This window comes from Zalophus californianus, chromosome X, assembly GCF_009762305.2.
Source record: "Zalophus californianus isolate mZalCal1 chromosome X, mZalCal1.pri.v2, whole genome shotgun sequence".
NCBI classification, from domain to species: Eukaryota; Metazoa; Chordata; class Mammalia; order Carnivora; family Otariidae; genus Zalophus; species Zalophus californianus.
In genome coordinates this window covers 66,494,511-66,508,973 of record NC_045612.1, presented here as the reverse complement: position 1 = coordinate 66,508,973, position 14,463 = coordinate 66,494,511, and the positions used below count along the sequence as shown (strand labels likewise).

The 14,463-nt window shown below is 38.9% G+C and overlaps 2 protein-coding genes across 3 annotated transcripts in view; both read left to right on the top strand.

Moving 5' to 3' along the window:
• Positions 1–1,049: 1,049 nt before the first annotated feature.
• On the top strand, positions 1,050–5,779 carry LOC113931503 (cytochrome c oxidase subunit 7B, mitochondrial). The gene is made up of 3 exons (XM_027609554.1): positions 1,050–1,206; positions 4,186–4,310; positions 5,579–5,779. The coding sequence occupies exons 1-3, from the start codon at positions 1,167–1,169 to the stop codon at positions 5,654–5,656; spliced, it is 243 nt and encodes an 80-aa protein (XP_027465355.1). The 5' UTR covers positions 1,050–1,166; the 3' UTR covers positions 5,657–5,779.
• A 4,952-nt stretch (positions 5,780–10,731) lies between these two features.
• The window catches only part of ATP7A (ATPase copper transporting alpha), a 150,194-nt gene continuing 146,462 nt past the window's right edge, over positions 10,732–14,463 (top strand). For both annotated transcript variants that reach the window (XM_027608487.2, XM_027608486.2), the window contains exon 1: positions 10,732–10,938. The gene's annotated coding sequence lies outside the window, so the exon portion shown is untranslated. The remainder of the gene's footprint in view (positions 10,939–14,463) is intronic.

The following is a 14,463-nucleotide window of genomic DNA, read 5'->3' as shown; positions in this document are numbered from 1 at the left end:
AACAGGATGTTCACATAAGTCGATGTACTTTTCACGTTACTTATTTTATTACAAAGGGAAAAAAACAGTAACTTTAGGAACTTGAAAGCCACTCTTTGGACCAAAGGATTAAAGTTGCAATAATGAGACAATAATTGGACATTGTGTGCTTCCTGACAAGATACCCTAAAAAGACACATCTGTTATGTAGTGTTCCTGCCAGAAGTGCATAAACTGAATTTAATTATGAGAAAATATCAAGCACACACAATTTGTGGGAATTTTTATAAAATAACTAGCCTATACTCTTCAGGCCGTGATCCTATGTTGTGGCCTATACTCTTCAAAAATGTTACAGAACACAGACCGGTGGAGTCAGAAGGTCCATTACCGGTTCTTCCACTTACACTCATCACGTATTTACCCACATATTACGAAGTTTTTTGCTATTCTTGCAACTTTTCTCTAAATTTGAAATCATTTCAGGGGCGCCTGAGTGGCTCAGTTGGTTAAGCGACTGCCTTCGGCTCAGGTCATGATCCTGGAGTCCCAGGATCGAGTCCAGCATCAGGCTCCCTGCTCGGCAGGTAGTCTGCTTCTCCCTCTGACCCTCCCCCGCCTCACGTGATTTCTCTCTCTCTCATTCTCTCTCTCTCAAAAATAAATAAGTAAAAAAAAAATCTTAAAAAAAATAAATTTGAAATCATTTCAAAATTAAAAGTTAAACAAATTAGTATACAGTAATAGGAGACAAAAATTAGAGAAGTGAAGGAAGTTCAGGGGGCTCAAAAGCACCTGCAAGCCTCTGAAACACCAACTTGAAGCTAGTGCCTTTGATGATTCAGTCTACGATCAGTGTATCAGCTCTCTCCTGTAGAGCCCTAAACCTGGCTCCAAGGCGCGGGTGGGATGGGGAGAGTTTCTCTCATTCTTCACTAAATACCAGCACACCCCATTTACAAAGCGTGAAACTACATTTCCCAAAAAGCCTTTATCTTTCCTGTCCCTAAAGAGAATTACAATTTCTATGGGGTGTTTTTTTACAGGTCTCGCGAGATTTCATTAATTCTCATTAAAGAGCCCAGCCGAAAGCCATTTTGTTTTTCAGGGCTCTTTGCAAGGAGACTTGGGACGAAGTTGTAGCAAAGCAGCAGCTACAGTTGCACCGTTGTATCTTCAGCTTCAGAATGTTTCCCATAGTCAGAACCGCTCTAAGTCGTCTCCGAGGTAAGCAAAAATTGTGAGCAAATTATTTCCAACCGCCTTTTACCTATTTATCTTAGTGGTCTCCCGTGCCCTTTCCCTCCACCTGCATCCCTATTTCTAATCCTGAATGCGCAGTCTCCCGCCTCGCCCCAAGTAATTGGGAAGCCATCCTTAGCATTTACTTCATCTCCCAGTGTTTCTGTTTTGGTTCCCAGCTCACTTTCTGTTACCAGAGTCATAGCATAGCCCTGTTTTTTGTTTTTGCTTTTTAAATTCACTGACTTATGATTTCAGGGAAGGAGGTTCTTGGTGGACACTGCTCATTCCTTCTAATTTCGTAAATTTTAGCTTTGAGTACATTTACTCCCAAAGAACTTCTCTCCGATTCCTGTAACTGTAACGGAAGGAAACTGGAAATCTAGCTCTTTGGTTTCATTGCAAGGAGACAACCCAAGTGGTGGCCCTGCAGCTTTCATGTTGTTTGTTGGTTATTAAATAAATATTAGCTTCTTCGAAAACAATTGTAATTTTTTCTTATCTAAAAGTTTGGCAGGTACAAGGGAATTTTGAGACCAGCCTTATGTATTGAGAATACACTAGATTGGAAAGAGAAAATTCATTTCCGTACTTGATTTGCAGTGAAGGTGACCTTGAGTAATGTGAGCAGTTGTTTTACATTGAAAGTGACCTTAAGCAGTTACCATTTAGCTTCTTTAGCCATCTTTTTATTTTCAGTTTACAGAGTCAGTAGTAGTATTACTAGATTGTGTTCTAAACACTCAGAACAGCTTTGACAGTCACCAAAAAAATAGTTGCCCAACTGGTTTTTTAATATTCCAAAAGCCACATCTGTTATCTCTTTCACTTTGGGCAAATGATTTTTCTCTGAACCACACTTTCCTGCTTTGTAAAACAGGGGGTTAGCAAATAATTACTACCTCAAACAATTGTTGAGGATTATATGAGATTACCAATAGGTGGTAACTAAACCATTTCTTGTTACAGAAGAGAAGTCTAAAGAAATCCACTTGGGTGACCTGAATTTTGAGGTCATGAGATGTTGCAGAATTGTTTGGTAATTTTAATTTATTTGCTCTTTGAGCAGGTAGGGCCTTGTACCTTAGGAAAGGGAATTTTTTGTTTTTTTTTTTTAATGTGGAATTCACACTTTTACTTTTTAACTGCTCTAGAGCAGAATATATTGTGAAATGTTTGTAAATTTGCTCATCCCAAGTGTGTCTAAAGGTGAAAAGAAAACCTGTAAGGCAATTAAGAGAAATCATTAATGGTCAAATAACTAGCAGGAAATAACCCATTGTATCACATAGAAGCCATTATATTCTTAAATGCCAGTGAATGGGCAGCGTTGCTGTTTCTTTTTTTTTGTTTTTTAAATATGGCTTCCATTACAGGGGCGCCTGGGTGGCTCAGTCCGTTAAGCTTCCAATCTGTGGTTTCAGCTAGGGATGTGATCTCAAGGGTCTTGGGATCTTACTCAGTGGGGAGTCTGTTTCTCTCCCTGCTCTTTCTCTCAGATAAATAAATCTTAAAAAGATACATGCTTTCCATTACATAAGTACCATTTGAGGCTCTAAAACAATAAGGATTGGGGCGCCTGGGTGGCTCAGTGGGTTAAGCATGTGCTTTCGGCTCAGGTCATACGCGTCTGGTTCCCCGTTCCTTGCTCAGTGGGGGTACTCTGCTTCTCCCTCTGTGCCCCCCATGCCTTCTCTCTCTCTCTCAAATAAAGTCTTTAAAAAAAAATAAAACAGGATCTGTTACTTAGGAAGGAAAAAAAATTTTGGAAATACGCATTTTGCAGTCTTGGCTCTTTGCCAAGCTCTCTTAAGTGCCTCTAGAGCAGTTTGGGAACTCATTCTACTAAAGTTACAGTAAAGCAAAGTTTTAATGTTATTCTGCTCAAAAACCTTTGCCTCTACCAAAAAAGTGGCCCTCCATTATCCTTTCTAGTTTTGTCCCTATTGCTTGTCTGTACACCTCATCCTTAAACCAAACAATTTGTTTTCTAGAACACGGGGCTTTTTTTTCTCTGCTTTTTTTTCAGATTTCCCTTTCCTACATCTACATAACCAAATCCTACCTGCTGTTCAGAGTGCTTAGTTAATCTACTTTTTTTTTGTATTACAGCGATTTGTGTATACATGTCTCATATCCTTCTCTAGATTGGAGGTTACTTGAAGACGGGGTCTGTGTCTTACACATTTTCGTGTACTGTATTTCTTTTAGCATAATGTTGTACTCATTAGTAATTATTTATTTTTTAAAAGATTTTATTTATTAGAGAGAGAGAGAAGCAGACTCCCTGCTGAGCAGGGAGCCCGACCTGGGACTGAGTCCTAGGACCATGACCTGAGCTGAAGGCAGACACTTAACCGACCGAGCCACCCAGGCGCCCTCATTAATAATTTTCAAAAAAAAAAAAATCAACATTACTCTAGTTTTTGGAGGGTTTTTTTTTTTGTAATTTTAAGGTCATAAACATTTGGTATGCTTTAATTTGAAATTCATTTTGAGTTTACCCTTTTATGTTGTAAGTTGCTGAGCACTACAGAGTAAACTAGTGAAAATTTAAGTCCTAGATATTCAAATTAATGAATAGGAGCCAAATTCCAGAGGTTTGTAGTGAATGTTACTGGCATCACCTGTTCTGTTTTATCCCCCAAGATTTTATTATGAAAACTTTAAGACATAGAGAAAATTTGGAAGAATTGTATGATAAACACACAACTGCACTGCATAGATACAATTAACATTTTGATATATTTGTTTTCTCACATATCTATATATGTGTCAAATTATATTATTTTTGATGCATTTAAAGTATACTACTTTGCTTTCTGCTACAATGTTTTAACGTTGTATTGAACTGCAAAGTACTATAAAGTTAACATCCGTTGCTTTCCTGATTAGCAGTATCAATTACATGTTCTTTTTTCCTTATAATTGATATGCTTCTGTATTCCTCTTTTTTTCTTTAAGTTCAAAGCATTCCACAAACAATGGCAAGGCAGAGCCACCAGAAAAGGACACCTGATTTCCATGACAAATATGGTAATGCTGTACTAGCTAGTGGAGCCACTTTCTGTATTGCTGTATGGGCATATGTAAGTACTGTTGACTGATAATTTTCTATATTAGATGTCTTCCATTCCTACTTATTTTATGTATTCAAAATGATTTCACAGAGTAGTATACATTTTTAGTTAGGAGGGACTTCAGAGATTTTCTGATGTAATTACCCACCCAGTGCAGGAATTTCTTCCATAGCTTTAAGCATTCACATTCTACCCATCATTTTCTTTCTTTCTTTCTTTCTTTTTTTTTTTTAAGTAATCTGTACACCCAACACGGGTTTGAACTCCTAACCCTGAAATCAGGAGTTACACGCTCCACCGACTGAGCAAGCCAGGTGCACTACCCATCATTTTCTTGCAACAAGAAATTCTGATCCCATTTCCATGTATCAACCATTAGATACTAGAAACCAAAGATACTAGAAAAATTAGATACTAGTTTCCTGGATCTTCTCTTTCAGATTAAACATCCTTAGTTCTGTTAATCACTTTTTGTTACATGGTTTCCAGGGTTTTCACCATCTTGGGTCACCTTCCTTCACTTAATCAGTTTCTTTTCTAAAATTCTCCCAGAACGGAGTACAGCATTTCTGATGGTTGAGATGTACAGTGACTTGATTTCATTATTCTAGTTTTTTACATCTTACATTTAACAATCTTCTTACCAGTTGATGTACTTATTGGTTAAAAGGATAAATATATAAGTTGTTCTTAAAAGATACCTATTAACCTTGCCTTAATAAACAAAAATATTTATTAGTGGGGCTTTTCATTCTTGTTTTAACCTGAAATATACTGTCAAAATAGGTGTGTGTACTTAATTAGAAGAGTAATTAGATGTTGAACAAATGTGTGATCAGGGGCACTTTTGGAGGTGGTGTTCCTTGATGAAAGGATATTATGAAAGTGCTCTTTGGCAGTACTTAGGTAGTTGTGGTTGAGTGAAGCAGTGTTTGAGGAGGTACTAGAGAAATGTGAAGTAAAAATTTGAATTAATGAAAATTGCTCAGTCATACTAGCCACATTTCAGTTGCTCAATAGCCATATGTGGCTATTGTGTTAGTGAAAATCTAGACATTTCTTGCATCTCAGGAAGTTCTGTTGAACAGTACTGGTCTAGAGAATTAGGACAGCAATTAGCTTTGGCCTACGTGGAGGTGGCACTATATCCCAGCTGGATTTCTGTGTGTTTTTAACCTGTAGAGTAGAATACCTTTGTCACTTTTAAGAAATAGTCTCCAAGGGAGAGTGGACTCTGGTTTAAACATTTATAACTAATAGCATTTTAATTTTTACAGACAGCAACACAAATTGGAATAGAGTGGAACCTGTCCCCTGTTGGCAGAGTCACCCCAAAGGAATGGAGAGATCAGTAAACATCCCAGTTGGTGTAATACTGAATTGTTGCAAAACCAACTCATAATTGATGCCAAGTAAAAGCACTGTGCACCCATTAAAGTATGGCATGGTTGAAGAAATAAAGTACATTTGAAACCTTCGTTGTCGGTTTATTTCTTTTGTAATGAAACCAAGCTTGATCACTTTTCATTTAATCTTAGTGTTACTATTTAAGTGAGATGCTTTATAATTTCTTAAATGATTTTTCCTTTTTAAAGATTTTATTTATTTGACAGACCAGCGAGAGAGGGAACACAAGCAGGGGGAGTGGGAGAGGGAGAAGCAGGCTTCCTGTGGAGCAGAGAGCCCGCTGCGGGGCTCGATCCCAGGACCTTGGAATCATGACCTGAGCCGAAGGCAGGTGCTTAACGACTGAGCCACCCAGGTGCCCCTTAAATAATTTTTCTTTCTGAGGTAGTATGAAAGTAAAATTTGGCTGTCACCTGGAAGTCAACTTTATAGTAAGCTAAAATTACAGTTCATAAATAACTAATCACAGAGTTATTCTAGATCATCTTTTGAGTATCCAGATATTGATTATGCCTACTACATTTCATTTCTAATTTATGTTTATATTTGTAATTGGTATTAAGTTGTTTTTACTCCTTCTAAGAGAACTTGGGGTGTCACCAGACCCAAGGGAAGAGTGGTCCTATCAAATGAACTCTTAGGGTGTCTGAAGATTAGCTCCTTGGCTCCATTGGCATATTAATCTTAGAGCTTTGGGTCTTTTCATTATATTTATTTAGGATGTATTAACGAAAGGATCTGTCAAAAATAGTTTTATTTTCACTTATCCAGCTATCGGTGGTGACCTCTGCTGTTGACTTTCTGTAATTATACCAACTTTTTGATGCATGTATTTATCCTGAATTCAATATGACTTTGGATTTTATATGTAAGATGCTAACTGAAGAAAACATCTACACCATGTACTTCAGTACTTCCTTGGCTAAAGGTGTAAAAAGCCTCATTTGTTGGTAGTGCTCAAATAAGCAGAAAATGAAATTTCAGTGGAGTAATCTGTTAGCTAAATTAGAGATTCCTAAATTCACTTACCCATACAGTAAGTTTTCAGGTAAATGGCTTTTAGGACTCCAAATTTACCTGATGCAGATAAGGATTTATGCATAACCAAACATTTGAAAAATTTTTACTTATTACATGAAATTAGAAGAATGCTCTCATGGCATTATGTCCTGTTTTCTCATTAAATGCATCAAAGCTAGTAAGTAATTTCATTGAGTAGGAAAAGTAAGTTCAATGTCCCTGCAAAATAAGTCTGTTGCAAGATTAGTAACTACATGAGTGCCCGTATTTGATAAAATTTGAATGAACACTTTGTATCATATTTAGAAAGCATGTTAAAATAGTGAAGTGTACAAATGCATGTAACCCTGAGATGTGATTAAGCAAAATAAACACTTGTCTTTAAGGAAGTTTCAATGTTCCATTAGATTATTTACCTTTTTATTTTTGAATTGGCATTCCTAACGACTACAGGTAATTTTCAATATAATTTGTACCACTTCTGTCAGGTAAGTGATAATTGTCAGCTATTATGGGCAATAAAATAGGACCTTTAAAAATGTCTATTTGTCCATTTGCCAGCATATATATTGCTTTGTGTGATAAAACCTGGTGGTGGTGGTTGGCATTTTTGAACAGGCTTTTAAAGCTTAATTTTGTAGTTACCTGATGAGTAATTCTAAAACTACCTCAGCCACTACCAGAAATGAAGCAGTAGTGTAAGTCTAAATTAGTTTCATCAGTGTTCTGACCTTGCAGCTTTCCTAATGTACTGAGAGTCAAAGTTTTATCCTTTTACAAATGCACTCAATTTATCCCAAAACACATCGAGTGTTTTAATATCTAGAGTGGGAAGGTTGTCAAGTTAGTCTTCCTATCAAAAATACGTACATTTGAAGAATTTAGGTAAGTGACTTCAGAAGCATAGCCAGTCCTTGAAATGTTATTTGTTGGAGGGCTATGAAGTATTTTTTTAAAATTAGGGTGAATGTCATAAATCCCATTCTTACTTAAATGTAAGTTATGTTACTATGTGTTTTCTGTTCTTTTAAATTCATTAAACTGGGGCGCCTGGATGGCTCAGTCGGTTGGGCATCTGGCTCTTAGTTTCCACTTGGGTCATGATCTCAGGGTTGTGAGATTAATAAGCGCCAGGTCGTGCTCTGTGCTCAGTGGAAAGTCAGCTTGAGGATTCTCTCCCCTCTGCCCCTCCTCAGGCTCGCTTGTGTGCTCACTCTCATATTTTAAAAAAATAAATTCATTAAACTTACTTAGAACTAGGTACTATAGTAATTGTAGAGGCACAGATAATGAGTTCTCACCCTTGTGACTTAACTTTATTGGGGATATTAATACCACTTTATAAGCATTTTGGGGGCACCTACTATGCTCAACACCAGAAAACCTGATTACTTGACATTCCCTTCTATTTGAAAGCCCTTTAGGTAATAGAGTATATACAACTGTTGGTATGCTTGTGCATTGATAAGGGGGTTTAGGGATGATGCATTTAGAGATGTGAAGTGTTTCAGAGTGAGGGAAAGTTTCAATGACTAAGGATGTATGTAATAGTCTTGCAGCTCATAATCTACATAAAAATTTAGCTGGTAAATTTGAAACTGACGAAGGTTTATGGTTTCTGACTGAATTTCTTTGAAAGCTTAATATTGTAAGAAGATTGTTAAATGTAAGATGTAAAAAACTAAAATAATGAAAACAAGTCACTGTCAACTTGCTAATAATTGGAAGCCCACTTAAAAGCCATCTTAATTTCATGTGATGTGATTTTTAAAAAGATTATATTTATTAGCGCGCGCGTGTGCACAAGCAGGGAGTGGGGCAGAGGGATAGGGAGAGGCATGCTCCTTGTTGAGTAGAGAAGCCCAACGTGGGGCTGGATCCCAGGACCCTGAGATCATGACCTGAGCTGAAGGCATATGTTTAACTGACTGAGCCACCCAGGTGTACCCGTGTGATGTGATTTTTAAAAGATTTTAAATTTGGGGTTGAATTTGTGACTTAAGTTTGTGCACATTGATTGACAGTTAACTTAATGGCTGGGAAGTTTAGTAGTCTTGATACTTATGTGGATGAGAATAGATGGGGAAGGAATAATTCTTTCTGAAATAATTATAGGCCTAAAATCTAGATCTGTGGTCAATTTTAAAAGTTGCCTGTCAAGGCTTAATAGGAATTTGACAACAGGTGGGATATAATTGGTTTACTTAACACTTAAATATGGTTAGTGTCGGGTGCCTGGGTGGCTCAGTTGGTTGAGCGGCTGCCTTCGGCTCAGGTCATGATCCTGGAGTCCCTGGATCGGGTCCCACATCGGGCTCCCTGCTGAGCGGGAGTCTGCTTCTCCCTCTGACCCTCACCCCTCTCATGTACTCTCTCTCTCTCATTCTCACTCTCAAAATAAAAAATAAATCTTAAAAAAATCAAATAAAATACTTAAAAAATATGGTTAGCGTGTGCCACTTCTCTAAGCCTTTTACAAATATTTAATATTTATACTTCGTGTATTATTTTGAGTTTGGCAACATTATTAGACTTGGGGGCGCCTGGGGCGTCTGCCTTAGGCTCAGGTCACGACTTCAGGGTCCTGGGATCCAGCCCTGCTCAGCGGGGAGTCGGCTTCTCCTCCCTCTCCCTCTGCCCTTCCCCCTGCTCGTGCACGCGCGTTCTCCCTCTCTCAAAATCTACATAAAAAAGACTTGATACTTTATTTTTAAAGATTTTACTTATTTGGGGCGCCTGGGTGGCTCAGTTGGTTAAGCGACTGCCTTCGGCTCAGGTCATGATCCTGGAGTCCCAGGATCGAGTCCCGCATCAGGCTCCCTGCTCAGCGGGGAGTCAGCTTCTCCCTCTGACCCCCTTCCCTCTCGTGCTTTCTATCTCTCATTCTCTCTCTCTCTCAAATAAATAAATAAAATCTTTAAAAAAAATTTACTTATTTGACAGAGACAGTGAAGGAGGGAACACAAGCAGAGGGAGTGGGAGAGGGAGAAGCAGGCTTCCCGCCGAGCAGGAGTCCAATGTGGGGCTCGATCTCAGGACCCTGGGATCATGACCTGAGCCAAAGGCCGACTCTTAACGACTGAGCCACCCAGGCGCCCCGACTTGATACTTTTCTGATGGGAACTGGGTTCAAACGGTTCCAGCTGGAAATATAGTTAATTAATTTCCCCATACATCTCATGACAGATATTCAATGAAAGGAAATATGAAAAGACCACACCTCACTTTGAATTTAGTGAGATGGAGCCTGTTCCTCTTACTGTTAATATTGTTTTAAAAATCTTAGGATTTTGCTATTTTTTTAAAATGAAAATGGGGAAACAGGATTAAAAATACACTTTTCTCAAATGCTTTCTGTATCATTTATTGCATCGTATACATTTTATGCATCTCATTTCTTTCTAAACTCATGGTGGTAGATACTCTAATATTCTTTGCATCCTTGAAATCCGCTAGGTTTTTAAGATGATGGACAAGTGAATGGATAAATGGTCAAGTAGTTTTAGATTGGCGATATGAAGGTAGTGTGAGGTGAGATGCCTGCCCCAACTCCAACACATGCATAAAGATTATGAATTTAAAAGCATGAATAAAAAATTTTTTTTGAGATAATTTTTGAATGGAGGGACGAGTGCAAGTTCATAGTTATGGCATTTGCATCTGGAGTTAGGCTACACAGTAACAGAACCACGTTAATTTCATGCTGGGAAAGGCTGAATTAAGCAGATGATTTACAAAGAGGTCTATGGAACTCCATGGTTGGAGGTTAGGAAACTACAGATGACACAGGTTTTGGTGGGATTTTGTTTTGTTTTTGGTCATGGGAGGAAGGACGGTTCTCTGCGGCGCCAAAACTTCCACCCGAGGGTGCGTGTCAACCCAGGGGCAGCAGGGGGCGGGAGAAGCTCAACTCTGGGGCTCGCGTCCCTCTTCACGTGACGCGTCCCTCTCTTTGCATCTCAGGCCCTGCTTCCGGCCTGGGCGTCACCCGGAAGTGGGGGGAGTGAGGAAAGGACGGGTAAAGGCCGCAGGCCCGGGCGGCGGTGAGTGGAGGAAGAGAAGCCGTGGGAGTGCCGCCGCCGCCGCCCCCCCACCCCCACGCCACCACTACTGTGTCTTCTCCGTGTGTGTGAGATTGGAACCTGCGCGTGGATTTGCCGCTGCCACGGGCTGCGTAGCTCGCGAGGTTTAACCATAGGAAAAAAACCAGGTAAGTCCTATATAGGCTTCCTGTCGTCCCCTTCTATTGGAGAGGTGTTCTGCACTGTCAGTCTCTACTACCGAGTGTAGCGGGGTCATTTTAATCAGGGGCAGTCTCCAAACTCTCACTACTTCACAACTCTGGTATTTACCACACTTATGTTTTACCTTCCCAGCAGGGGATAATAGAGGGGAGATTGAGCCCTGACCCATATCACTTTTCTTGTACCCTTCTGGGAAAGTGTCCTGATCATCCAGTGGCCTATGTTACCTAATTAGTTGAAGGTACAAGAAGGTCCGTGCCCGGTATTGGAAGTCATATGGATTGATGACCATTAATGAAATGATGTAAAAAAAAATTTTTTTTTTTTTTTTTTTTTTTGCTTCTTGCTTTCTCTTGGAGCATAAACTAAACTGAGGGAACACTCTTGTTTCCATTTCATTTTGTTCATTCTGCCCCAGTCCCAGTAAAGTTTTTCTCCATCCCTGTGGTATCTGTAACTTTGACACTTTGTTGTAGACGTTGAGGTTATCCTAAGCACCAACAACTCTTTCATTGTTTCACAAATTCGTATTTTTAGCATCTGGTTTTTGTTTTATAGTCTGTTCATCTGCACTAATATGGTTTTGTATTGAGTCTTAATGTGTGCAGGACATTGAATAGGGTGATATTGAGGTGTGCGGGTGGTAGGGGGTATACACAAGAAACAGGACAGAGTCCCTGGCGTCAAATGAGTTTGCAGTCAAGTTAGTTGAGTTCAGTTATGAAGACAGTGGGTTCTAGCAGCCCCACTAATTGAATAAATAGACTGCTTATCTCATCCTTTTTATTTATTAATTTTTTAAAAGATTTAATTTATTTATTTGAGAGAGAGGGAGATTGAGCAAACGTGCAAGCAGGGAGAGGAGTAAAGGGGGAGAGACAAGCAGATTCCGTGCTGGGTGCAGAGCCACCCGCAGGTGGGGCTCCATTTGCGACCCTGAGATCCTGACCTGAGCCGAAATCAAGAGTCCACCACTTAACCAAGTGAGCCACCCAGGTGCCCCTCTCATCCTTTTTAAAGGATATTTTGAACTGAGATTTTATTTTTAAAACTTTCTTGTGTCTACATTCATGATACGAGAGGGTGTTTTTTGACTAGAGGGTCTCACAATGTAGTAGGAAAGACAGATACACCCTTCCAATCTCAGTAACATTGTATATTAGAGAACTTGTTATGAGAGTTCAGGGAAGGGAGCATTTGAGGTGGGCCTTGAAAATGGATAGGATTTAACTTTGCAGGAATGGAGGTAGGGGAGGGCAGCCCACGTAGCAGAAAAAATATGAGCAAAGGCTTGGGGGCCTGGAAAGATGCAGAACAAGCAACAACACACTGTACATCAACATCCCTATTTCTAACACACCCACAGCCTCTAAGATATTACTATTAAAGGAAAAAAAATACAGAATATAAAACTGGTAAGCTTACAACCATATCCAGCTACCCTCCAGCCAACAAAAAAGTTTATATATAGAAAAAATACATGAAATGACAACAGTGTTAATGTATGAGATTTAATTCTGATGTAAACTCAAATTTAAAAGAGAAAAAATAAAGCTTGCTATATTTTAATTTAAGCTTTTAATTCCAGTTAGTTAACATACAGTAGTATATTAGTTTCAGGTGTACAATATAGTGATCCAACACTTCCATACATCATCAAGACAAGTGCACTCCTTAATCCCCCTTGTCTATTTACCCCATCCCCTCACCTTCTCCCCTCTGGTTACCATCGGTTCTCTATAATTAAGAGTCTGTTTCTTGATTTGTCTCTCTCTCTCTTTTTTTTCCTTTTGTTTATTTTTATTAAAGATTTTATTTATTTGACAGAGAGAGAGACAGCGAGAGAGGGAACACACACAAGCAGGGGGAGGGAGAGGGAGAAGCAGGCCTCCCGCTGAGCAGGGAGCTGGATGTGGGGCTCCATCACAGGACCCTGGGATCATGACCTGAGCCGAAGGCAGACGCTTAACGACTGAGCCACACAGTTGCCCCTATTTTTTCCTTTTAAATCTTGCTATATTTGAATTCTGATTGATTGTTATGACTTAAATGTAATTTGGAATCAATTTTTAAATTGCTGGGAATGAATAACATCACTGTCTGAAACCAGAAGCTGTTACAGAATTTCCTCAAGGAATTTTTGCATTTCCTTTTCTCCTCCAAATTGATTTCTCAACTAGGCTTCTTAACCTGATAGAAACTATTCTTTTCCAATCTTAGTCTTAGAAAGATCTTGATTCTTGGCCTCTAGGTAGGGTTAGATTAAACACTAATCCCTCAAAGGATAGGTTAACATCTCTGATCTCTAATGCAGAAGGTTGTTTTTCTTTGAAAAATGCATGGAGAAGTAGTAGAATTTATTTGAAAATGGGAGGGAGTGATGAGCAAAAATAACCCCAACTAACACACTACAATCTTTACTTCTGTGAGGGCTTTAAGGCAACACATTCCAGGTGCCTGGGTGGCTCAGATGGTTAAGCGTCTGCCTTCGGCTCAGGTCGTGATCCCAGGGTCCTGGGATCGAGTCCCACATTGCGCTCCCTGCTCCTTGGGAGCATGCTTCTCCCTCTGCTTCTCTCTCTCTCTATGTCTCTCTCTGTCTCTCATGAATAAATAAATAAAATCTTAAAAAAAAAAAGGCAACACATTCCTTTTGTAAATTCCTCATTATAGTTTCTTTTATCTATATATTTAAAAATACTTGACAAACTTTAATCAAGACTTTTGAAACATCCCAGTGAGTGAAAATAATGTTTATTTGCCAGTTGGGAAATTAAATTGTGAGGAGAGATTTGTCTGAGGTGATACAGGCCCTGGAAGAGGTGAGAATATTTGGGAGTTTTGTCTTAAAATTCCCTCTACTCATCTTTGTTAAAGGTTTTACAGAGTTTTGTTTTTAAACGGTGATCTTTCTTAGGACATAAATCAAAATGTGGATGGAGGGGGGAGGTGGGTGGGAGAGACAGGCAACAGGCCTATTTTGGTTCAATTTACCATCCCAGCGATCATGATTTTTACTTATAAATCTCAGTCTTCAGGTTGATTTAATGTGATATAACTTACTTACTTGCTGAAGTAGTATGGCAAGAAAATTATCACAATACTTCTAGAATGTGTTTCATTAAAGTGAAAGGGTAGGATGTTTCTGGTTTCATAAATATGTTCCTAGTTTCTCCAGCACTGTTAGAAAATTGAAGTGATTTTCTTATCTTTGTGGGATTAAATGTGTGGGATATTGGTAGATTACACTAGTTTTCACAGATATTTCTTTCCTTGAAGGAAATGAGGATAAAATATCCCCATTTTGAGCCAGTTAGTTGCACTTTGTTTCATGTTTTCTGTCCACATTTAGAATTACACAGCTATGTTTTTTAAAACCTCTTTCTACTCTATAATTCTCTAGTGCAAAAGTCCAATTTTTCAGACCTATACTCAGGAGTACATTTTTGTAATTTACTAATTGAAATTAATGGATTATTTCACATTTTAGG